This window comes from Ahaetulla prasina, chromosome 1, assembly GCF_028640845.1.
Source record: "Ahaetulla prasina isolate Xishuangbanna chromosome 1, ASM2864084v1, whole genome shotgun sequence".
Taxonomy (NCBI): Eukaryota; Metazoa; Chordata; class Lepidosauria; order Squamata; family Colubridae; genus Ahaetulla; species Ahaetulla prasina.
This window is the reverse complement of record NC_080539.1, coordinates 272,733,010-272,760,557: the sequence shown is the minus strand read 5'-3', so window position 1 is coordinate 272,760,557 and position 27,548 is coordinate 272,733,010. Positions and strand designations below refer to the sequence as shown.

At 34.4% G+C, this 27,548-nt stretch overlaps 1 protein-coding gene across 5 annotated transcripts in view; it reads left to right on the top strand.

Moving 5' to 3' along the window:
• SBF2 (SET binding factor 2) overlaps positions 1–27,548 on the top strand; it is a 227,044-nt gene that overhangs the window by 86,752 nt on the left and 112,744 nt on the right. For all 5 annotated transcript variants that reach the window (XR_009152348.1, XM_058159766.1, XM_058159757.1 and 2 more), the window contains 4 exons: positions 529–666; positions 9,215–9,328; positions 10,575–10,685; positions 12,364–12,469. Coding sequence is in view for 4 of the 5 variants with exons in the window: in XM_058159766.1 (XP_058015749.1) it covers positions 529–666; positions 9,215–9,328; positions 10,575–10,685; positions 12,364–12,469 (469 nt within the window). In the remaining variant the exon portion in view is untranslated. The remainder of the gene's footprint in view (positions 1–528; positions 667–9,214; positions 9,329–10,574; positions 10,686–12,363; positions 12,470–27,548) is intronic.

Sequence of the window (27,548 nt, the reverse complement as noted above, 5' to 3'; positions counted from 1 at the left end):
TTTAAAAATCTCATTAGAGAAGTGCTTAAATACTTGCCTAACTGAAAATTATAAATGCAACACCAATTTTTAGGTTTATGTTTGTGGGAAATCAAATTATATTTTGTCATGCAAATATCAGGTTACCTGGATTAGTCTGCATAATAAATTCTGTATTTGAATGCTTCTGGACCAATAGCTTTGTATCTGAATGAAACATGAATTACAGTGTTTTTGAAATAGATAATATTAATAATTAAACAGAAATATTAATGGAATCTGGTACAAAACCAGAAGAAAAATAAAGGATACTTTTGAAAATCAGTAGAATATCTGCAATGATTATGTTTTGCAATTCCTGCAGCCTGGATTTCTTATATTTCTGAACTGATTTTAGATCCACACAATACTGGTTTTAAAATATCAAATTATATGTTCTTTATTGATTATTTATGTTCAATTATTGATTATTTTATAAAATAAGTTTTATTCTTGTTGTCTAACGTATCTTTGTATTAAACTCTGTGTGCTTGCTTTTTTTTTTTTTAGTTTTGTCAACCCGGAGGATGGCATTTATCCAGAGAAAGGAAGCAACCTACATTTTTTGTGGTGGTTTTGACAGATATAAACTCTGAACGACACTATTGTTCTTGCCTAACATTCTATGAAGCAGAGATTGATTTGCAGGTAAATATGACAAACTATAATGTGAACAAGTCGGAGAGCATCTAAAATATTTTTTTCAACTTAGAGGGTACTAAACTACCCTTATATATTTATTAGTGCACTGTCTGCCAGGTAACAGGATAACAGAGATGGAAGGAACCTTGGAGGTCTTCTGGTCCAACCCCTGATCAAAAGGAGACTCTATACCATTTCAGACAAATGGCTGTCCAGTCTTTTTTTAAAAGCTTCCAGTGATGGAGCACCCACAACTTCTGAAGGCAAATGATTCCACTGGTTTAGTTTTACATTGTTTCTCTCCTTGATAAGTTTCCATCCATTGCTTTTTGTCCTACCTTCTAGTGCTTTGGAAAATAGGTTGACCCCCTCTTCTCCGGCCAAAGAGGTTGTAGAAAAAACGCTTTTAAAAGGTTCTGACAATCAGGCAACTCAGCTGGGATCGTCAGTACCCTTTAAAAGCTTTTTTCCCTCTGGCGATCCCAGCTGAGTTGCTTGATCATCACAGGCTTTTAAAAGCATTTTTTTACAACCTCTTCGGCCAAAGAGATTGTAGAAAAAATGCTTTTAAAAGTAAAAAAAAAAAGTTGGCCAAGCCCACCCAGTCACATTACCTCCACCCCCACCAAGCCACGCCCACAGAACCGGTAGTAACAAATTTTACATTTCACCCCTGGCCTAGTGTTCAAGTCTCTCAGGATCCATCATGGATCTTGAGCCTTTCTTACGTTGGCTACTCCTGCCAGCTTGGTGTCATCTGAAAATTTGATGAGTTCTCCTTCTATTCCCTCATCTAAATCTTTGATGAGATATTGAAGAGTACTGGACCTAAAACAGAACCTTGGGTTACCCCACTGCTTACTTCCCTCCATGTAGATGTAGTTCCATTAAGGACTACACATTGAGTGGGGTTTGTCAGCCAGTTACGAATCCATCTGGTGGTGATAGTGGTGTCTATCCCACATTTTTCTAGCTTACCAAGAAGTAGATTGTGGTCTACTTTGTGAAATGCCTTTCTAAAATCCAAGTATACAATGCATGAATGGATAGATAGATGCAGATACTTTCTGAAGTAGATATATAGATACATATTCTGTACTTTCCTACTCTTTATAACTTTAATTACTTAAAATTCCCCCTTCATTCACACCTACCAATTTGATCCATTCAATTTCAATAGGAACAGCTCTCTGCAAGGAAACAATACTTGAATTATTTTGCTCTGTTTGCAGTAAGACAGCCACAGTTACTTCTGAACCTTGAATTAAGTTGATATTTACATTAAATGAATTTCTAAATAAATTCTGAAAATTTTAATAGTTCATCTAGTCTTAATGTATGTTTCATGTATCAGTGCTTAATTCATTGCATTTAGCCTTAGAAATACTTATCAGAAACATTTACTTGAATTATACGTGATTTTGTTGTCTAACAACTGAAATATTTCCCATAATTGTTTTATTTTTTCTGAGAACAATTCAACATAACACTTAAGTGGTGTTAAATGATTTGATATCAGTTTCTTCTTACTACATTTCAGTGGAATTTGTTTAAACACCCTGCTCCCTCTGGTGGTTGTGAATTGGAGGAAAGCAAACCTGCAAACATAACTTAATTTTTATTTCTATGTTATATAATAAAATGCAAAGTATAATGGTGCAGTGTTCTAAAATACTGGTTCTATATAGAAATTTTTAAAATTAAGAAAATTTGCACAGAATTGATCTCTGTATATTTATATAATTACAGATGACGCGCTCCGTCTGTTTATTTTCTCATTCATGGTTCAGATCTGAAATGGAATATTTTCCCCTTAAGATAAATGCATTTAGATATGAATACATTCCTTAAAATAGAAATGTTGGTTTAGATTTTGGGTGTAACCTGTTTGGCAACTTCTTTTTAAAATATGTTTCTTATTAACATTTGGATACTGAGTAATCCAAAAATAGTTGCTGAATTAATTGACCCACTTTGGATTTTTAAATAATTTGTCAATGACATATTATTTGGCATGAGTGGATTTAGTGGGAAAATCTAAGGATTCAGATAATGCAATATGTACTTGTGAATTTTTTTCTACAGTGTTTTAAACCATTTCCTTTTAGCATTCCTTTTTGGCTAAAATCAGATGGAATTCTCTTATAATACTGTGAATAATAGTAAACTTATCTTTTTGTTTTTTCTTTTCTTTTTTAGTTTTCAGTTTTATTATTCATTATTGCTTGAATCATGATAATACGTTTAATATTACCTTTTTTATCCTAGGAAGATTATTATAGACAACTTTATAAATATTTTAAGTTATATCTATTTGCTTTGAAAGTTTTTTCTTGTAAACTTCTTTCTGAGTTAACTTCTTTTCCCTTATTATATATAAGTTAGTATATACTGGTGGACTCCAGGCTGCCAAATGTTATGCCATAAAAAGTGTATTGATTTTTAGATGCTGTAAAGTAATTAATATATGATAAGTGTATCAATAAATTTGTTTAGGAGAAATTCAGTTTACCTCCCTTTGTCTTGTTATTTAAGTGGCCTGGAATAATTCTTGAAATTTTATACTGACAGTAATTGAGAAGTTGAAGAAGATATTATTTTGTCAGCTGTTGACACAAAAGATTGATATAGCTAAAGGTATTATTTTGCCAATTTTAGTTCTAAAACAAGTGTGGTACATTGAATGTATATATTTTAGTGACAATTCTGTATTAACACAGTAGTAGCAAAGTCCCTTTCTGTAGCCCAAAGAAATAACCATGTTAAGTCCACAGAGTAATCACTGTATATTATTTTGCCAATTAAATTTATGTCAGTGCTCTGGCATAGGAAATGCTTTTTTTAAAAAAAGCTGTGGTACCATAATGTTTGTTCCTGTTCAGTTTTATTATCTGCTAGTACTCCTAGATATTGCCACCAAACCACATCTCCCCAATCCTCTTAAGATCTTATTTCATACAGTTGCTTCTCCAGTGTTTCAGTTATGTTTTACAGTAAGTACTTTCATAAGTAGCTTGTTACTTCAAAAACGTTTTGCAATCAATTTACCTAACATGCAATAGTTTCTGAAGGAAACCTACTGTTTTAAACTGTGTGTATAACATAAATTACTTCAATAGATAAGGTCTTCTTATACAACTTCAATAATATATTGAAAACATTCCTAATTAATATAATACCATATTGCTGAATTACTTTCCAGTAAAAAAATGCTCCTAAATATGGATAAGCCAGCAACTATATCTATCTTTCCATCTTTCATCTTTCATACGTATGTATTATAGTAATTTTAGGATATAATTTTGACATACATTTAAATGAATCAAAAGTATTTTAGACCATTTCTGATCAGTAATATATTTAAGCAGATCGTTGTGTGCTTCAAATTCTGAACCAGTGTCAGTTTTTCTATTAGGAAAGTAAGCATCTCTGGATTTGTCATAGAGGGCACAATTTAAGAAATACCAGAAAATTATGTATTTGGCAAGAGGACAGCCTCCCAATACTTTTAGCAGGGTGGGATGGAGAAAAGCAAGAAGGAAAAAAATGATTAGACAATAATATGTATAAACTTAGAGTGTTTTAGTCACAGTATTTTAAATTTAATAAGTGGAACGACTTGCCTGCAGAAGTTGTGAATGCTCCAACACTGGAAATTTTTAAGAAAATGTTGGATAACCATCTGACTGAGATGGGGTAGGGTTTCCTGCCTGGGCAAGGGGTTGGACTAGAAGGCCTCCAAGGTCCCTTCCAACTCTGTTGTTATATTATTGTTATATTAAATTATTCATATACAAAGTTGCTTTTCTTCTGTTCTTATTTAAAAATGGAAGAGGGGCTGATAACAGATTGCTAATACTTTCTACCAAACTTGGTTTTTATTGACTTTTTTTGTAGTATACATCTAAAATTAACTTTTAATGTGGCTCGTATAATGCATATATCACATTTTTCATTTCTCCAAAGGGCTCTAAATTCCAATTAAGCCTATAAAGAAATGGATGTAGCATATTGTTTTGATTCATTGTTTCTCATATTTTGTTTTATTTATTTGTTTATAATTCTGTTGTAAGCTGTTTTGAGATGCATTTCAATGTGGAATATAAAATATTAAAATAAGTAATATTTATTCCAATCTTCTGATAGAAATATAGCATAAAGTCATATAAATTCAAATTTTAATGGAACCATAACAGTTTAAATATATTAAATCATAAAATGGTTTGATTCTTTTCAATTCTTTCATAATTAGAAGAGCTCCATCATTTTGTAGAATGGATTACGATTTAGGAGGGATTCTGGTGGAAGACATGGAAGAGATTTTGACTGACTTTTCTTTCTGATATCCTTCTCCCAAATGTTGACATTTTAGAAAATGTGGGATTAGGAAAGTTTGGAGTTAACAAGAAAAACTCAGGAAAGTTGAAGTATTACACACAATTGGTACAGTTCAAATATTTGTAAATAATAGTCATGTTTCTCTTCAGAATTCTTACATTATATAGAATATTATTATCAAATTCACGAATGAAATTTCTAATTGTGTTCAATATACAGGAACATAGAAAACCAGAAGCACTCTTAATGCTAAAATACTGTATTAGAATTAACATTGTTGTCTAAAACAGGGGTCTCCAACCTTGGCAACTTTAAGATTTGTGGACTTCAGCTCCCAGAATTCCTCAACCAGCAAAGCTTTCCAAAGCCAGCAAAGCTGGCTGAGGAATTCTGGTAGCTGAAGTCCACATATCTTAAAGATGGCAAGGTTGCAGACCCCTGGTCTAAAATGAGATTAAAATCATTTTTACTAAACAAAACAAAAAACAAAACAAAACAGGGCCCTCTGGTGGCTCAGGCTGCTAAGACAGTCTGTTATTAACACAGCTGCTTGCAATTACTGCAGGTTCTAGTCCCACCAGGCCCAAGGTTGACTCAGCCTTCCATCCTTTATAAGGTAGGTAAAATGAGGACCCAGACTGTTGGGGGCAATAAAAATTGACTTTGTATATAATATACAAATGGATGAGACTATTGCTTAACACAATGTAAGCCACCCTGAGTCTTCAGAGAAGGGCGGGATATAAATGCAAATAAATAAATAAAAAAAAGCTGCTGAAGGCAGATGTATATTTCAAGTTAGGTATAAACAATTTTATTATTCATCAAAGAAATGAAATATGTACTGTCTCTTGTTAAATCAACCTGCCATCCACCACACATGTGGAAATACATACAAACCCACACACAAACAATCCTTTAAAAATCATTGTGTTTTTAGTAAATGCCAAAATGAGGATTTCCAGTTTGGCACTTGTAACTGACAGCAGGTTCATAAACACTATTATTGGTAGCCACCAAAATCAATGCCCCATCTAGTACCTTTTTTTTTTTCATTTTTTTAAATGGAAAGTAATTATTTGCTGCAAAGTAGCAGCTTGGGTCCCAGTCTTTGTTTCTAAAAATGTTTCATGACCCAGTATATCTGGGTCAAAGGGCCAAAAAAATAAGAAGCTGCAGCCACTGCTTTCTTCTGGAAATATGCCTACTGCTCAGAAGGAAAATGAAGAAATAGGCTTCATAAGAGATTGGACATTTTTATGAACAGCTTCACTGGGTATTGTTTTGGTAGTTAAGTCTTTATAATAAGTATATCTGGGTTTTTTTAAAGTGCCCTCCAAATTTATGCTTTCTAAATTCCAAATGTTCCCATCAATCAAAATATTTGGGAGGTCCTGCTTTAGGTAAAGGTAAATATCCAGAAGTTCATTTTTAATAAGCAGGAACATATGTAAAATTTGCTAAAGTATGTGATCACCTGGTTACTAAATGTGCAAGGGGAGGGATTTCTTGGATTATTCCTAATGGTAAAAGAAAATATATTATTATCATAAGGTTATTTGTACTTTATTTGTGCCAGATATACAGACTTGTGCAGTACCTTTTCCTCATCCTCATAAATAAGGATGAGGATGTTAAAAACTTACAATAGATGTGAAGAAATTATTTGGCATCCTCAGAGAAGGAATACACAATAACTGGAAACTCAGAACATTGTCTACAGTTTATTGTGTCATTTTGTATTTGTTAAACTATGCTTGGAATGTTGGAAATAAAAAAACATGTATCATCTTTGATACTGGTTGTGACTTGCATACACTTGATGTAATACTGTTTATCTAATTACCATATATGGAATTTATGTCATCTATTTTACAAAATGCTGAATAATATGTTTGGAAAAAAAATCTGTCAGTTCTGCTACAACTGTCACAAAGCCACAACTGTCTTCCGTTCTGCATTCTGTTTACATTTCTTTCTTCTAGGAAAAGGAGGTTAAATCATTTGTTTGCATGAAGGACCGAAATGTTGCCTAAGTTACAAGCTGGAATTTTAAAATGTAGGGATTTACTAAATTTTAGGGGTCCTGCATTTTGATTATTTTCTAGATATTTTCAATTCCTGATCTATCTTGCCCACTTGAGGAGGACGATTGAGGGTGGACACTTTAGATTGATAAAGGGTTTTTTATGTAAAAGGAAACTATGAGAGACCAGTGCAAGTCATAGAATCATAGAGCTAGAAGAGATCTTAAAGATAATCTAGTCCAACATCTGCTTAGTTTAGAATCCACTAGATCATTTCTAATAGATGATCCTCTAGCCTGTTTAAAGTTCTCTAGTGAAAGAAATCTAACATCTGGCTGAGAGTTCATACAGTTATAATGTTCTTCCTGATCGCTAGCCTGAACTTCTCTCCTTGTATTATTAATGCATCAGTCCTGATTCAGCCCTCTTGGAAAATACAGAATATGTCTCCTCCCTCTTCTGTGGAAAAGTCTTTTCGATATGAAGTTTATTATCTCATCCTGTAATCATCTTTGGTCAAATGTATCCAGTTCTTTTAACAGTTTGTCATAGGATTTACCTTATGGAACCTTCACCATCTTGGTAACCCTCCTCTGCAATTTATCGCTCTCTTTTTCAAACGGTGATGCTCAGAACTAGACATAGTACTTGAAATACGGTCTGACCAGATCCAAATAGAGTGGAACGATTATTTCCTATGATCTGAGTTCATGTTAATATACTTAAATAAAATTTGCAGTTTAGCAGCTGCATCTCACAGTGGTTCATGGTTAACTCATACGGTTAAAGGATGGCCTTTCACATGTCCTGTTGCCAGGTCAGGTTCCCCTCATCCCATCATATTTGTGCCTTTTATTTTTCTTATCAAGATGCAAAACTTTATATTTCTCCCATCCTATTCATTTCAGCTTTTAGATCAAGCTTGGCTAGATTTTTAAAAATCTTTTCTCTTTCCTCTGAAGGATTAATCTTCCTTACCTGTTTGTTTTATTCTTGTAATTTTTGAATTTAAAAAGCAAAGATCAATAGGAGAAACAGTGAAAATGGATAATAATAAATGAATAATCTAGCTTTCTGTTCCAAAGTAGCTCTGGCAGAATTGGTTCTCCTGTCTAGGAGTTAATATACATCATGCTTGCCTTGGAGAGAGGATGCATACCCCCCCTCATCAAAACACCATATTTGGTTTCAGGCAAATGTTTTTGCTTAATTGCTATAATGCACAGTGTCAGGTAAAACCCCTTCCCTCTAGTCACTGGTTGCTGTCCTTTGTGATCTAATCTGCCTGTCCACTTCTGAAGGGAATTTCCCAATTGGACTGATGAAAGACTGGATTTTATTATTTTTTCTTAACAAGATGAAATTTGTAGGGGTCCTGCCCATTTCTTCTTCTAGACAAAATTACAGAAGAAATTAAAATTTTGGGGTTTCTTTACTTCCCGATTTACTGGTACTTACTTCCTGTTTACTGGTATTACAGAGGGAAGATGCTATGCATGAGGAGTCAGCAAAAAAAACTTCATAAAAATGAAAGCAAACTCTGCTTGCATTTCTGGCATGGATAGAGGGATAATGAATCAGGGTCCGTGGTAACCACAATCTAGATGGAATACATAGTTGGCACTGTTGCCAGAGCTGGAAAAAAAATTAAAATCCTGACCGCAATTTTTGAGGCCACTTTCGTTTCCAGCTGTTGTAGTGTAAAGAACACGCAGGTTAAGGGTATGTGTTGAAGAGTCCTAGAAAGAAGCAAAAGATTTGAACAGAATCAGAGGAAAATACCACCCCCAAGTATATCACTTTGAGAAATATATAGCAAACATATAATAAAGGGAATAAAAAAAATCATTAGAATGCACGTTGGCTACATCAATTCCCCTTTTTATAGAAAACTGGTATGCTCTATGGTGTACTAGCTTCAAAGTGCAATGGATATGTAACCTGTGTGAAGTACATATTATTTACCTTGCTTTGTGTAATACACTTTTATACTATTTATCAGTGTACTGAATTCTGTGCAGATTATATTATTTGAGTGGTAAGGTTTTTAGATGTGATGTACATGTTATATTCTATTGATTTAAAGTTTTAAAATGTATTAAATGTAATATTTCTGATCGTAGTTTTTTAATACTGTTTATTCAACAATCACCTTCTATCTGTTAATCGATGCATATATATTTTTCAAGGGATCAAGAGTAACTGAAGGTGAGCAGGAATCTGGGTTGATTCAGCCTGCAGAAGTATTTGCTCCCAAAAGCCTAGTATTGGTGTCCAGGTTGGATTATCCAGAAATATTCAGGGTAAAGAATCTATAAATAACATTTTATGTATGCACATTTATGACAGATAACACATAATCTGAATTAACCTTTGTAACATTTACATTTTTTAATAAATATACATCCTGCATTTTCTCCAAGAGTTCCTACTAGTTTATAATTTCCTCAGTTCCCCTCCCAACAATAATACTGTATTACAGTATATTATAAATAATGCATCCCAACGAATCCAATGAAACCGGATCCCAAAGTCATCCAGTTCATTCAAAACCATCCAATAGATTTCCATGGTTAGAGTAGAAGATGAGCCTCTCACTATGTCCAACACTCTTAATTTCTACACTGATTTTCCTATATGGATACAATGCAATTAATTCTATATATGTTTCTGGGGGACAAAATGTAATTTTTTTCCTTCCAAATAATAATAGGAAATGATTGTTCCCCATGTTTATGAATTATATGTATCTTTGTATGATGGAGAAATCTGAGCAACCAGAATTGCAAAAAAGGAGCATTATGTCTACTCCAGGCAGTACAACCACAAATATCTGGATCATTAGGAATTTTTCCAAATTATGATTATAATTAAAACTAGACAGCTTTGTGACCCTTTGAGTCATTCTTTCAGAGGAAGATTGTGCAGTCTAATGTTACTAGAATGAACATTAAATTATAGGCTAACTATATGTTTTACCCCAGTGCTAGACTGTCCCATGGTCATTTAAAAAGAACATATATTATAAGTAGAAAAATAAATGTAGTGGCAAACAAACTTCAATAATTTCAATATTTAGTTATTTAAACAGATAAGTAGAATGATCATGGGTGGGCAAAATAATTACAGTTTGAGTGACTTCTGACTTCCTGCTGACTTCCCCATTGAATTTACTTGAGGGAAGCTGCCTAGGAGCATCAGAAATCACGAACATGCAATTGCAGAATAGTGCAACTATCAAGACTTCGCAAATAAAAGTGGTCTGAATTTAAATCCCATAGGGCTTTTTATAAATTTTTTAGGTTAAATTACTTTAGATACACTGATTCAAAATTCCTTGTGTGTCCAATCACACTTGGCCAATAAAATTCTATTCTATTCTATTCTATTATAGAATGCAATTTTATCTATCCACATGATTCTCTGTGAGTATATTTTTATGCTCACATTTTAGGCTACATTTTTAATATTATGCTGTATTTTCCAATCATTATTAATGTTTATTTTTCTCCCGGTGGCAATTTTATATATTCTTCTTTCATATTTTAGGCTTGCCTTGGCTTAGTGTACACTGTGTATGTGGACAACCTGAATGTCTCATTGGAAACTCTTGTTGCAAATCTCTGTTCATGCTTTGTTCCTGCTGCTGGAGGGTCACAGGTAAAAAAAAAAGGTGGGGGGGAGAAGAGAAGAGATTATTTATCCAGTGAATTTAATTTATGAAGAAAGGAAAAGTAAATTCTTCAAATAGTTTGATTTAATAAAGGGACATAGCTCAATTAGGTATGTTCTAGTGGCCTGACTTCTAAAGTGTGCAAAAATTCCATTCCAAAATAAGGTCAAGGGGTTAATTCATCATTGTAATTATCTTTCCAGGGTGTTATATCAGTGGTGAAGTTTGCAGAGCTCAACCTTTTTTTTATTACTGGTGATACATAATATATTGCTTTTAATTTTTTCTTTATTTTCCATAAGAGAATTGAGTCCTACCCCTCCCCACCCCTTCTAATGTAATTTACTATTTCAAGACCCCATGTATTTCTATGAAAATACTGGTTTTTATGAAATATGGTGATAATGAAACTAGATTTAAAAAAATAATGCTCAGTAAGTTAGGATTTATGATTAAAAACAGCCATGGATGTTAGTAGAAATCTTTCTTTTCTAGCAAAAACATTACTGCAAGTTACAAAAACAGGGCATGATGGTAAAGTCATTAGCTAGGAGTTTTATCACTTGTTGTGGGAAAATGGAAAGGTTGGTAGTATATCAGAGATAGCTGATTGGAGAATGACCAGCAAATTACTTGAAGAACAAGCTACAATTAATATTCTGGATGGTTTTTTTAAAGAAACTTTTTAATTTTTGTTACCATACATATCTAAAGCAAGCTAGTTTTATAAGTATTCAAATTGGTGATAGTAATTTTATCAGTTTTGTTCTCTGTCATTTCTACATACAGTTCCTGCTATGTGTTCTCTTTTTGAAATATATGTTTATATGGAAAGCACCATGTTCTTAGGAATATCCAATTAAAAATAAAAATAAATTAATCAAAAAATACAAATGTCAAATAATCATTAAAATGCATGTTTGTCTGAAACACTTAAGTCAAAGTAGAACACATCATACCAGTAGATATAGAAGACTCAGACTATGAATAACTTTATTGTCGCTTTGAATGTACATTAATGTACATTCAAACTAATACCAGAGATTCTCTTAAGAAGTAGCCATTAAAGTAAAGTTTAATAATTTGAAAACTTACCATTAAAAAGAGATGGTGGAGAGTGAGTCTTGCTAGCTGAAACAAGTTTTGGAAAATAGTAACATCAGCAAAAATCTTGTGATTGTGCTGACATTCTTTACATGAGAAATGAGGGACCTCTGTACCCCATTTCGATTTATGTGATGCACTTTGATGAATAAGTTTCTTAATTGGTCACATATGTTTGGGACAAGGGAAAATCTCTTATGACAATAATCAGAAATCATTTTAGATATGACTTTTTTTCCTAACAAATTTCTAGACCCCAAGATTATGTCAGTGCATAGTACATGATTCATGTTGCAATCCTATATCAACTTAATTAGAAATCAGATTTACTGGAATAGTAGGGATATTTTCTGAATTAGCATGGCCAAGATTACACTGTAAAGTAGATAACTACCGTACTAACTGTAATATCAAGTTGAGTTCAATTTGGGTGATTAAATGAACACATCTGTGTTTTTTTATTGGTAGCATTTAAATTAGTGATGTGACGTCCTTTGGTCAGAATAATCATTCAGCCTACTTTACAGTTTGCAATAAGCATCTTAACACTTCTTTCTACAGAAACTGTTTTCCCTAGGAGCAGGAGACAGGCAACTGATACAAACTCCTTTACATGATAGCCTTCCAGTAACAGGAATTAGTGTGGCTCTTTTATTTCAACAATTAGGTAGGTTTTTTTTTATTGTTACACACTGTTTTAATCACTGTAAAATGATTAGATAAATGTGATTATTTGTAGTTGTTTTTACTCTAACAAATTATGTTACTGGTTGTGTTTTAGAATATAATTTACCTACAATTTGTTAATAAGCTCAGTCTTTGTTTTGATAACTGTATCAGTATTTTTCTTCATTGTCTATATTGACTTCATCTCCTCCCCTCCAAAATGAGTTCAATAAATCAGAAATTAAAAGTTGTAGTAATCCACAGTAATTTAAGTAACAAGTTGGTTCTTGGTATCAGTTTTTCCATTCTTCCCAAAGCGGTTATATGAAGTTAAAATAGGTGCAAATATGTTCATGTAAAGATTGTTTGATTTATTATACAATTTCCTTTATTTTTTTAAAGTAATGCAATATTTAATTTTATAAAGAAGTCACTGCATGTGATGTTTCTTCATTACTTTCATGGTGATGATAATGCAATAAATTGAGCAAGCAGTAATAGCCCAAAAATACAAAAAAAGTTGCTGAAGCATCTGAAGCTGAAGCTTTTCTGTCAGAGGGAGAAGTAGGAGACTTTTATCTTTTAGTTGAAGTGAAAAATCAATATAATTTTGCATAACCATATATTTAGCAGTGCAATTTTTAAGACCCCTCATTCCATCAATCCCCAACTGAATCTAATGTCCTAATTCTAAGGTGACAAAGCAGCACGATACAGGAAATACCAAAAGGTATTACTGGCCTGTTCTAAAAAATGATGATTAATAGCTTAAGGGCATTTACTCATTTCTATTTTTTGTTACAATTTCACTGTAGTTATTCAGCCAGTTATAAATCTAGGATTAGGAAACACTGAAGGAATCATTCGGTTTTAAATTTAAATTGTAAATTTAAAAAATGAATACCATAACAAATAGCAATATCTAAAGCATAAAATCTGCTAAAAACAATAAATATTCCATGTTTAACCAAGTTTGTTTATTTGGTATGCTCGTTTTAGCAACTTCTTCCTTGGCACAATATTTATATGTGGAATGTTAATTAATGAGTATGATTAATCACACAAACTTACTCATCTTAAGCAGGCAATAGAAATTAAAGTTAGTAAAGATAATATGCTCATTACCAATCTGTAGTTCTACTTTGGTTACAGATTGGTTTCAAATGTTACAATAAACATACAAGTGGTCTTCAATTAATGGCAGAAATTGGGACTGAAATTTTAGTTTATAATGATGCAGTTGTAGAACACAAAGTAATGTGACAGAACTCTTCATACTTTCCACTGCCATTATTGAGAACTTCTTCACAACTTCCTGCCAGCTTTTAACAAGTAATGTCAGTGGGGAAGCCAGCAGAAAGTCCCAGGTGGCTCACAAGCAGACTAACAAGCTGCTGTCAGTTGCAGGAAGATGCATGAGATGCCAGTGCAGCACAGTGCAAACATGCCTGGGCTTTGGGTGGCTCAAACCTTGGAAACTCATTACAGACAATTACTTCTTCCACAAGTCCTCCACATATTAAGAGGCTCCCAGATGGTCTTCATTTGGAACATTATTTCAAAGCTGAAGAGGTTGTAGAAAAAATTCTTTTAAAAGGCTTCTCTGATGATCCCAGCTAAGTTGGCTGACCGTCCGAGGCTTTTTTTTCTTTTAAAGACAAAAAAAATGCTTTTAAAAGAAAAGAAAAGCCTCTGACAATCAGGTAACTCACCTGGGTTCGTTAAAAGAGGTGGTAAAAAATGCTTTTAAAAGTAAAAAAAAAGGTGGCCACGCCTACCCAGTCACATTACCCCCCCCACACACACACACCAAGCCACGCCCACAGAACCGGTAGTAACAAATTTTACATTTCACCCCTGATTACAATGTTAAATTGAGGACTATCTTCTTGTAAGTCACTTCATCTGTTAACTTTAGTTACATTTAATTCAGTTCAAACATTAATGTAGCAAAACTTGTTTATGTAAAAAAATAACACTGAATCACTAAGTCTTCCTTTCATACTTTTAACATCATTTTTATTTAAGTATTGTCTGTGGGTGATGAACGGTTGGAAAATTGAGGATGGAATAATGAAGGTTTAGTTTTTATCCTGTTCCTCATTGGTTCTGAATTATGACTTATTACAAAATAATTTATTAGAATCACACATTCATGAATTCACAGCTGTTAAGGGAGGGAATTCCAGTGTGAAGTAGTCTCTGCTTCAGCCAAGAATGACCACTAACAAAGAACTCCATGTTAAGGCAACAATTCCTGCTTTTAATTGCAAGCAGTCAAATAGAAAGCAACGTTTTTATATGTATTTTAGTATGTCACACAGAAAGTAACACTTGTAGGAAAATAATTGTATAATAATTTTTCAAAAATATAAATACAATTGTATTAGTACAAATGCAAGCTATTTTTAATAAATTGTTCTCATCTGTGTACTAATATAGAATAACCAACATTTGCAAAATAATTTGATAATTTACAGAGACATTGTGCAATATCAATGTGTAACTCACTCGTCCTCCTTTCCTCACTTTTGGTCAGAAATTAAGGGAGGTTCTTTCTACATCATGCAGAACACATTGTTTCTAAAAAAAGAAAAAGAAAAGAAAAGAAAAAGAAAAAAAAACATCCAGAGTACAACTTACATTTGTTGTCAGTAGTTCAAAAATAGTTTGAATTTTTATTATTTCATAAGGTAGAAGTATGAAATGCAAATTTAAAAATTCCTACATTTTAAAATACCTATCTATATATATAAAAATGAAAACCACTCATGCATTACTCACAAAAACTCCAGAACCGTAAAACCTACAAACTTGAAATTTGCCATTTATGTTCCTCTTGGCTTCTAGGTGCTCACTAAGAAAGGATTTTTTGAAATGACCACCAGAGCATTAGTATTTCCTATATTATTATAACACACTCTGATGGTAATTAGTTAGACGTTCTACTCCCCCTCCCAACTTGAAAATAACTCTGAGGAGAATGGGATAGCATAGGACAGACTTCTGTGGGGCAAGCCTCATGGAGAGAAAGGGCTAGAAAGCCTGAGGGAGAGAAGGGGATAAGATAGGAGACGTTTCTGTGGGGCAAGGCTGAGGGAGAGAAGGGGGGAGGAGAGGCTTTTGTGGACGCAGCCTGAGGGAGAGAAGGGGAGAGGAGAGGATCTATGGGGTAAGCCTGAGGGGGAGAAGGGGATAGAGAGGAGAGGCTTCTATGGGGCAAGCCTGAGAGAGAGAAGAGGGGAGGCCAATCGTAACTACTCATTAATTTTCAAACCCTAAGTGTCAATTTACCAAGCTCGATCACATAGTTTCATAGCGGAGCACGGGTATTCAGCTAGTTTGTAATAAAATTAAGAGGTTTGTCAATATTTACAATGTTTCTTTACTTTTTTTTTAAATGATACTATTATAGTTCTGAAGGCTTCACTGAAACAATGAAAGCCAAGTCACCTTTTTTTAATCTTGATTTCAGTCAGTTCAGGGATCATTTTAATTTGAATAGTTTCAGTAACTTTTAATTACTTCTATTTGAAAAAGATCATCAAAAATAACAGAAGAGAGCTATTGATTGAATAAAATTTGGTTTTCTCATAGACTAACAAGCATATTTTTCAGAGATAAGAATAGCTAACCTATAATAATAATTCTGTCTCCATTAAGAGCACCAAAATGCAAGTTCCTTGATGAATCTTAATTGGTGTATAGGATATGTAGTTTATAACAGGACTAGATAATACTGTATGTTTTGGCTATGGGCCACCTTCATGTATTCATGTTAAATTCAGTTACCGATAGCTTCAATCGTATGGCAATGACATATTGATATCGCCAAATGGAATTTCAGAGTTGAACTTTATTAGCCTTCTCAAGGGTTGGAAGAGTATTAAAGGTGAAGTTATAAAACATCTATTTTATTCGTTATTTTTTAAAAGCTCTCAAAATTCCACTTCCAATTATTATTATTATTTTTGTTGCCAAATGTTGACATCTGATTTTAAGCAATATCAAAAGTTGATTTTGATTTCTGGGATATGTATTCCTGATAAATGGTTTATAATCTTGTTTCCTTTAGGAATTGAATATATTTAAATAGCTTTTAGCAGTGATCAGGTAAAGAAAGGATATTATAGTTACTTAAGGGCAGACTACTAAAAGAGAAGTTCTATTTGTATTATGTAGGACAGTTTGGTTTGAGTCTCAGGTTTGGGATGGAAGCAGATAAATTATTTTACTGAAAGGTTTATAGAATAATGGATAAAGTAGAACTTAACCCAAATAAGACAGAGATGCTATACGTAGGAAAACTGCTTTCTTTGTTACTGGATAGGATAGTGTGTTTCTGAAATAAAAAATATGCTATTGAAATTATATATGAGTGAACAGTATCATGTATAAAGGGTCTTCTTTTCATTAGCTGTGCTTTAGTTTAGTTATAGGAAATTTATGTTATTATATTTTCTACACATAAACATAAACCATTTGTATGTGCTTATAGAAGTTAGTACTGGAAGTCCTTGCTTAATGACAGTATTTGGAATCGGAATGTCTATTACTAAGCAATGTGGTCATAAAATGCAAATGTATGTGATAGCACCACTTTGCTTTGCTATCAACCAGCAATCCCTGGTTACCATTGTTAAGTCATTGCTGGTCATTAAGTGAGTAACTCACATGACCATTACTGCCAACTCAACTCTCTGCTGGCTTTCTCATTGACTTGGCTTGAGGGAAGCCAGCAGGAAGGTCATAAGTCACAATCATATGGCCATGGGACACTGCAATCAGTGGTGGTGTTGTGACCCAGGTTCCTGGACCCGGACTCCTGGACTCGGATGATTCAGAAAGTGAGGGAGAAGACCTGGCCAGCCCTGCTTCTCTTGAGCCCTTTCCCTCCCTGGCACCCACTCAAAGGGAGGAGGAGGGGCCGGCAAAGCCTGATTCCATGGAGCCTCCTTCTGATTTGGCAACGCCCCAAGAACAGTTTTGGAGTGATGCAAGGTTACGTAGACGTGATCGGCGTGCGCAGCAGCGGAAGAGTTGGGACAAAGCCAAGTCATAATTGTCATGCAGTGACATCTGCAGAGACTATAAATAGGAGGCGGGACTTCCTGGTTTTTTGTCTTGGACAAAGTAATGAATTTGGGCGGGCAATCTGTATCAACGGAGGGAAGAATATATTCGTGAGTAATTCTGGCCTTATCTGTAATTTCCTTGTTATCTCCAGAAACTTGGCAGGCCCGTGGGTAGACGTAGCCAGGACATTTATATATATGTAAATAAATCAGAAAAGGAGGCCTCTGACTGACTCTTTGCTGGGAGTATTGGGGGAAGGGAAACAGAACAGGTGGGTTGTTTCTGGTTCTTGAGAACTGGTAGTAAAAGCGGCAGGAGGCTCCACCCACCCACCCAGACATCATAAGGTATAATCTGCGCAGGTGCAGAAGCACGTGCACGCGCCCTCCCGTTGCAAACGGTAGTAAAGGTAAATAGAACCCACCCCTGACTGTAACAGACAGAAATCTGGGCCAGACACCAACACTCCCATTGCAATCATATGACTGTAGGGGAATTGTGAGAGTTGGAACTTTGAATACCAGTCATAAGTATTACTTGTTCATCATAAATTTGAACAGTCATTGAATAAGTGGTCATTAACCAAGCACCATCTGTATAGAGGTTTTATTTGTAATAACATCTGAGATGTGGTCTTTGTTCTAATTGATATCTACCATACCATAAGATTACAATCTCCAAAGAGGGATGATGTCTCACTTGTTTACTCTGGCTTATAATTGAAAGAGTTCTAATTAGTGTTAATTGATTTTAATTGTTAATTCTTCCTCCAAACATTGTTTTGGTACTGTATAAACAAACAGGGTGGTTTTTTTTAAAACACATTATTTTGAAAGTGTATGGTTTATTAATATTTTAAACATTTTGTTGATATCTTAAAATACAAACATAACTCATGTCATATGGCCCAGTCTTAACTAAAAATATTAAGCAGTCATGCTTAATCAGGCAAGTCAAATATGCATCTGTCATTAGCTTTTATGCATTGCTGTTAAAAATACTGGTCAACCCTTAAAAAATATAATTTTTACCCAATGTTTGAACAATTTTGGAAAATTGTCTTATCAACCAATGATTAATGTAGCCCCTTATGAATGAGGGCTATTTAAGTTCAAATATTTTTCTTGTAAAAGAAATTATATTAGAATAAAATGATACAAAGTATGTTGTATTTTATTATATGTTAAACATCAGCTTGAGAAAATGTCTTTGCAAAAACAGGATTCATGTAGCTGGCTTCTAAATAAAGTTCATTGTCTTGGCATTTTAAATCAGGAAGATGATGATTGGAATGGAATGAAGGATCTGACCCTTGCAAATATTCCAAATTTAGCAGAAGCTGTTGTAGTCTGAAAATATTGCAAGATTAACAGTTGATTCCATGCAAGGAACAAAAATAGTACCATTAATTATTGAAGAGTATGTCTGTGAATTTGCAGTTTCAGGATTACAGATATGAAGTTGCAGTTACTAGACAATAATAAAAGAGAATGAACTTTTTGAAATGGAGAGTTTAATTTCTAAAATAGTTTTGAATTATTTAACATTCTGAAATTCAAAGAATTAATTACTGCCATGAACTATATAATTACCTTTAAAAAATTAAGTTTTATTGTACGCAAAACAATGGCACTCCTAACGCATTCACAATTAACTGTAACAATGAGAAATTTTATTGCACTCAGAATTATAATACCTGACATAGCAAGAGTTTTATATTTCACTCTTAATTGTCCCAGAATGTTATGATCAAAGCTACTGGTATATCACCTTTTATGTCTCGCAGCATACAATAAAGCATTTACTACAGGATGTTGACCTTACACTGACCTGTTTTAACTGTAGATTGCCAAATAATGATTCTATTCCTTTGGAATTTGAAGCCTTAATTATTCTGGTAATCAATTACAAAGCATTTAAAAAAAGTAAATAGCATCAAAATAAAAAAATGAAAAGGCTAAAACAAATAACCTGAAACTAGATACATGATTATGTATTGAGTCTGCCAAGATTCCGCTTTTAATATATCAGACATAGACATAAAATATTCTTCATATGAAAATAAATTTTATTCTCTATAAGCACTGAACGATCAGTTGTCCAGGCTTTTGCTTATTCCTGGGAATGTAATATGGTGGAATACAGTACTTTTATCATATTTTGGTCTATAAAATTGGCCATTTCTATCTACAGTATGTCACAGAAGTACACCCCCTCACATTTTGTAAATATTTAAGTATATCTTTTCATGTGACAACACTGAAGAAATGACACTTGGCTACAATGTAAAGTAGTGAGTATACAGCTTGTATAAAAATGTTAATGTGCTGTTCCCTCAAAATAACGCAACACACGGCCATTAATGTCTAAACTGCTGGCAACAAAAGTGAGTACTCCCCTAAGTGATAATGTCCAAATGGGGCCCAAGTAGCCGTTTTCCCTCCCTGGTGTCATGTGACCCGTTAGTGTTACAAGGTCTCAGGTGTGAAGGGGGAGCAGGTGTGTTACATTTGGTGTTATCGCTCTCACTCATGCTGGTCACTGGAAGTTCAGCATGGCACCTCATGGCAATGAACTCTCTGAGGATCTGAAAAAACAAATTGTTGCTCTAGGCTATATGGCCTAGATTATAAGAAGATTGCCAAGACCCTGAAACTGAGCTGCAGCACAGTGGCCAAGACCATACAGCGGCTTAACAGGACAGGTTCCACTCAGAACAGGCCCCGCCATGATTGACCAAAGAAGTTGAGTGCCCATGCTCAGCATCATATTCAGAGGTTGGCTTTGGGAAATAGATGTATGAGTGCTGCCAGCATTGCTGCATAGGTTGAAGGGGGGTGGGGATCAGCCTGTCAGTGCTCAGACCTTACGTTCCACACTGCATCCAATTGGTCTGCAGGGCTGTCATCCCAGAAGGAAGCCTCTTCTAAAGATGATGCACAAGAAAGCCAGCAAACAGTTTGCTACAGACCAGCAGACTAAGGACATGGATTCCTGGAACCATGTCCTGAAGTACGATGAGACCAAGATAAACTCTTTTGGTTCAGATGGTGTCAAGTGTGTGTAGCGGCCATCAGGTGAGGAGTACAAAGACAAATATGTCTTGCCTACAGTCAAGCATGGTGGTGGGAATGTCATGGTTGGGGCTGCATGAGTGCTGCAGGCACTGGGGAGCTACAGTTCATTGAAGGAACAATGAATGCCAACATGTACTGTGACATACTGAAGCAGAGCATGATGCCCTCCCTTCAGAGACTGGGCCTCAGAGCAGTATTCCAACATAATGACCCCAAACACATCCAAAATGATCACTGCCTTGCTAAAGAAGCTGAGAGTAAAGGTAATGGACTAGCCAAGCATATCTCCAGACCTAAACCCTACTGAGCATCTGTGGGGTATCCTGAAACAGAAGGTGGAAGTGTGCAAGGTCTCTAACATCCACCAGCTCCATGATGTCATCATTGAGGAGTGGAAGAGGACTCCGGTAGCAACTTGTGAAGCTCTGGTGAACTCTATGCTCAAAAGGGTTAAGGCAGTGCTGGAAAATAATGGTGGCCACATAAAATATTGAAACTTTTGGCCCCATTTGGACATTATCACTTAGGGGTGTACTCACTTTTGTTGCCAGCATTTTAGACATTAATGGCTGTGAATTGTGTTATTTTGAGGGGACAACACATTTACACTGTTAAACAAGCTGTATACTCATTAGTTTACCTTGTAGCCATGTGTCATTTTTTCAGTGTTGTCACATGAAAAGATATACTTAAATATTTACAAAATGTGAGGGGGTGTACTCACTTCTGTGACATATTGTAAATATATGGTCAATGTTATTACACATGGGTAAAGCAGGAAATCAGTTGCTATTTACTGTTTGATAATTCTGTCAAAATATTAAATATCTGCATCCATATACAGTATTTCTCATGGTAGAAACTGGTTTTTCTATCTGTATTATTTTTTAAAATTCTAATTAGAATAAAGTTATTTTATTTCCAGAAATTGCTGCATTATTTGTGAATTTTTCCAGGTTATTCCAAAATTATATGCTGTAAAGGCTCCCTGTGTTAGCAATACTTTTCTGCTATATACTAAAAACTAAGTATAATATTACAAGTCAGAATTTCTTCAGAATTGTATTTCAGTATTCTTATTTCTAAGCTTTTGATTGCATGTTGCTTTTTTACTCTTATTTTAAATTTCTAATTATAAATATCGATATATAAAGTATTGATACATAACACATATGGGTGCAGATGCTCAATTAATAAAATAGAATATTGCTGTAACGTGCATTGTGACTTATTATACCTGCATTCTACTTTCCAACAAACACTGCTCAAGATCGCAAAAAATAATTGCAATATAACTGCAGAAATGTACTCAGTAAAAAATAGAATCTGAACAATGAAATTCTTAAATATAAGTTGCAGGCTAAAGTATTTACCTTTTTCCAAACCAGTCAGCCTAAAGGACTGCTTCAGTGGTGGGATTCAAATTTTTTTACTACTGGTTCTGTAAGCGTGGCTTGGTGGGCGTGGTAGAGGAAGTATACTGTAAAATCTCCATTCCCACCCCGCTCCAGCGGAAGGATACTGTAAAATCTCCCCATTCCCTCCCCACTCCAGGGGAAGGTTACTGTAAAATCTCCATTCCCTCCCCACTCCAGGGGAAGGTTACTGCAAAATCCCCATTTCCTCACAATCAGCTTGGACTCGGGAAGCAGAGAATAGATGGGGGAGGAGTCAGTCAGAGGTGGTATTTATTGGTTCTCCCAACTACTCAAAATTTCCACTACCGGTTCTCCAGAACTGGTCAGAACCTGCTGAATACCACCTCTGGACTGTTTGTATAGCAACAGCACATAGACTTACATACCGCTTTATTGTGCTTTATAGTCCTCTCTAAGTGGTCATTCTCTGACTTCAGAAGGCTGAGTCAACCCTGAGCCGGTGAGAATCAAACTGTCAAACTGCTGTCAGTCTGAAGTCAGCAGAATTAGCCTGCGGTACTACATTCTAACCACTGCACCACCATGGCTCTTATGAATGAAAATGACACATAAGAAAAATGCAGATTTCCACATCTTGGAGTCAGCCACTCAGAGGGCCCTCTGTCATGTCCTAATAGTTGCACTTAAAATGTTGGCAAGACAAAAAGTCCTCTTCAAATGTTTTAAATTAGGATAGGATATAATGTGTAATTTATTTATTTGGATGACCTCATCCCATACCAGAAATGTTTAACACTTTGAATAGTGTTAGGAATATAACAATAAACAATATTTGCTGGTATTTTCTGGATTAACCTTCAGTTTGCACACTGTTATCAAATTCTAATAATGAACTTGAAAAAATTTTTTTGATTTAAATATACATGAAAATATTATCAGCATATTATATGCTAAATCCAGACGACTGTGCATATCTGTTTCATGTATTAAATAATATTTTTGAAATAGTAGATGACGAGATTGGAAGTCTTTTTTTCAAATACAAAAAAAAAGACTTAACAGAGTATGTAAATACTTTGCACAATTTCAGTTGCTAGAAAAAGAATGTTTAGAATTATGCAATGCAATGTAGATTGCAATGCAATGCATGTAGATCCCTACATGGAAAACGATATGTCAGTTGTTTAAGTTGACTTTAGAAGAGACAAGGGAACATCAGCATTATTATTGCTGATGCACACTGGATAATTACAACAAAGAATACTAAAAAGAAGTCTGTAGGTACTTCTAGTCGCCTTGGGCGAATAGGCGGCAATATAAATTCAATCAATCAATCAATCAATTAATCAGTCAATAATTCATTGGTAGAAAGATCTTTGATTGTATTGATCATGTCAATAGTGGGTTATGCTTAGAAATATGAAATATGAAAATCCCAGATCATCTCATTCTTCTCATGCAAAACCTATATATGGATGTGGAAGCCACAGCACATACCAAACAGATAACTTCAGATTGGCAAAGGAATAAGGCAAGGCTCCATACCCTCCTCTTATTCAAGCTATAGAATTGTATTTATGAAGCTGGATTGGAAGAGCATGGTTTTAAAAGTGGAGGAAGAATCTGTACAATTAAGAATCTGAATCTTTAGCTTCTGCCTTTTAAGATCAGCCATTAACACTAAAGAAATAAGCAGTCGATAAATACATCACAGACTAGGACTTGGTAGAGAGCCGTAAAGGCCTTAGAAAAGGTATTTGGATGTCATGATGTGTCTATATCTACAAAGATTAGAATTCTGCAAATTGGTATTCCCTGTGACACTCTATAGAACCAAAAATTGGACTTTGAAGAAACAGGATAGAAGGAATACCGACACTTGAACATTGGTGTTAGAGAAGACTCTTAAGAATAACATGGACAATATCAAACAAATGGATCATCAAACAAACCCAGGATCGGAGATACAGATGACCAGATTCATTTTGTCCCATTTCCTGATACTAAAATACAAACCATACTTTTTAACACAATCTTTAAAATAAATTGGTCCCAGTTTTTTAACAACCTCAAACTTTAATAACAGCTCTTTGAGATGGCTCAGAATTGGTAAGTAGTACAATGTAGATGTTACGCGTTCTAATTTCCTGGCTTCCATTAGCCTTAAAAGCTAGATAGATTAAGATTTGAAGTTTTCTATACCATGCAGGGCACCTTATTCCCCAGCCTGTACTCCTGTTGGGCAAGTATATATTCTACAATTCTACATTTTAATTTTTTTTTTCTCCATTTAGTAAACCCAAACTCTTGCTTTGAGATTCTAGTTTGATTTGAATCATATGTTAATTATGCACTCTTCAAAAATAAATCCAGTTTGTGAAATCTATTCTTCCTTACTAAACATAATTTATTTTTGATTTTTCTACAGCATAAAATACCCAAATCTTTATTAGGCAAGAGATATCAGGATTCTCTAAATGCAGTTTTGGAAAGCTGTATATCCTATTTCTTTAGTGAACCTGATTTCCCTTCTGATTAAAATGTTGCTTGCATCACTTTCTAGAATAATTCAGAAAAATTTTCTGATAACCGCTTACCCATATTTGTGAATTAGTCTCACTAAATTACTGATAATTGATACCAAAAATTGTGCAACCCTGTTTTCTGTTTCATCATATGGCAATTCCGGTAAATTCTATAATTCTTTGTGAAGTCCTTAAAAATGTGCAGTGCTTTTTGTGCTAATATGGTAATACTTTAAACAATGCAGTATGTACGTGAGTGTCTATGTGTAGCTTGTAAATCATTTTTAGAACAACAGGAAACAGGATGATTGATTACATTTTTTTAAAAAAATGTAGGAAGTCAGATATTTCAGTGCAAATTACTTACCTTTTCAAATCTTTAAAAACAGTAAAAAAAAATAGTCAGGAAGCTTCGGTCAATTTTTTTTCTAACATATGGATAATGTTCAACAGGAAGCATACATGACTATGGAAGCTTAATCTGTAATAATGAACACTAGATATATTGTTTATTTGTTTTAGCATTGTCTGGTCTGTTTGTGCCCTTGGCTAGTCAGTATCACAGATGTGTTTTGAAGTTCAAGGTGACAAAAATATAGTTCTGGAAGCATGAAGATCTGCCTTTAGAAGTTGATATTGCAATTGGTTATTTTTCAGAAGTTGAAGCGGGCATTTTATTTTACTTCTTTCATATTTTTACATCACCTAAAGTAAATTGTTATTATTACTTATTACTACTATTTACTGATTGAAATAAATCTTATTTTATCCTCCAACTGTTTCAACTTTTGGAAGTTAAACATTGTTTTCTTCGTACTTTTCTAACAATCTTAAAAAACAATTTTTAAAGCAGTAGCTAAAGCTTTGATTTTTGGCACTATACTTGCTGATATATAGCATCAAGCCCCAAATAGCATCATGTGTGACTTATTTACCATAATTGGATATAAAGTTGTATGGTTTTGTTAAATTATAGAGATGTAAATATCTGTCACTGCTTATTTTCTCACTGGAGAGAATGCATGCACACTTCTCATCTCTGGGATCTTTAAACCCCAACCCAAAACTCAAACCTCTGGGTCCTCAAAAAGTCCTCAAACATTATTCTGCTGAGAAGCCATTTCATATTTACTGCCATGCCACAGCCTGAACAATTGGCCAAAGGTGCTGTCTGTGAGTTCTAGACTTACAAGCATAGAGACAATGCTGTCTGAATAAGCTCACAATCTGTTGAGAGTGAGGACAGTGGTGGAGAAATGCAGACTGATTATAAAGAGTGCTGGGAATAATTATCACATGAGCCAGTTGATGGCATGGTAAGTGCTCAGAGTGTCTTAGGGTAAAAAATGAATTTGGAGTTAAAACTCTCCTTGCTTCCTAAATTATCAGCTATTTAAAAGACAAGTGTTCTTGAATATTTGTTGTTTACACTTCAAATTACCTTCTTTGTAAATAATTTGAAGTTAGGATACAGAAAGATCTGGATAAGATTTTTCAGGAAAATAGGAGAACTGGCTAATGTTATTCTAGAAGCATTCCAGATTTGAAGGAGATGGGTTTTTTCCCTTTATTTGAAATCCACTCTTGAAGCTTCTAAATTATTAGATTCTTTTTTATTTTCCTAAGTATGCCTTGATTAGCACAAGAACCAAATACTAGTAGTTGCAAAAAGGGAGTAGCTGTAAACATAGTTGGTTTTAGAGTAATTGTTTTAACCATGATATCGATGTTAGGGGGAAAATCTAATCTCATACTTGACTTCAGTAAGAGTTGAAATATAATTAATAATGTGCATAGGAGAGAGGAGAAAATTTTAACTGACATTCATTTATCAGTTACAAGGTTTGGATAATGTAATGGGAAGAGAATAGTTAAAAGAAGAAGTACCACATAAGATATATTATAATAGAAAATGAAACTTGCAAGTAGTAAGTAGACACACACAAAGTTGGAGAAACCAGAAGTATGTAAATTCTTATTTTTAAAAAAATGGAAGTGTTTGGAGGATTATTAGTGAAAATTATTCTTATTTTGTTTCCAATGTATATCCTTTTCCACTATTGGGGGCGAAGTGAAAATAATAGAAGGAAGAAGTGGCAAACATTTTTTATATTGTAGCAGAAAGTTGATTCAGATTAGGGTTTTTCTTTCTAGCTCAATACATTTAGTTGTTTATACTGTTCACTTAATCTTGTTTAAGTATTGTACTAATTGACTTTCATGTATTCTCTCAGTGTCCGCATTATGGATGGTCACTAGTAATGGAATCATATATCAAATCTTTATTTCAGTTATTAGTCAGAGTTACATAATCAACCCAACAACTTGATTAAAGCTAAATGGCTAAATCCAGAAACCCTGGACTTCAATATGAATTCATTCAGATAACAAAATAGTGGAATATAAGAATGTTATAACTTTTTACCAATGAATTCAATAGAAATTTAGCATTCACAGGGCAGGCAACCAGCAATGTCAAAATGGCACATATCATTTGGCAATTAAAGCCCCACCCTTTAAAGTCTTTGTCGTACATACCTAAAAAGGGGTAGACCAGTGGTTCTCAACCTTTATAGTGCTGTGACCCCTTTAATACAATTCCCAACCGCAGAAGGGGGGGGAAGCGGCAAACTGTTTTTTTGAATTTATCGTGCCTGAAGCTGTATTGGCTAGCGATCTGAACTGCTTGCGATTGCTTTGAGGACGGAGGCATTAAAGCGGAGACGCCTCCCCTATTAAGTTTATCACACCTGAAGCCAGATTAGGCTAGCGATTGGGAGTGATTGCAGCTGGCTTGAGAGGGAGACATCAGAGCAAAGATTTCTCTCTTTTTTTAATTCATCGCGCCTGAAGCTGAATTCGGCTAGCGATTTGAAGAGCCTGCAGCTGGCTTGTGGAGTCAACCATTGGAGCGCGATTCTTCGACTCGCAAGTATTCCCATATTTCCGATGGTCCTAGGTGACCCCTGGCAAATCGTCATTCGACCCCCAACGGGGTCACGACCCACAGGTTGAGAACCGCT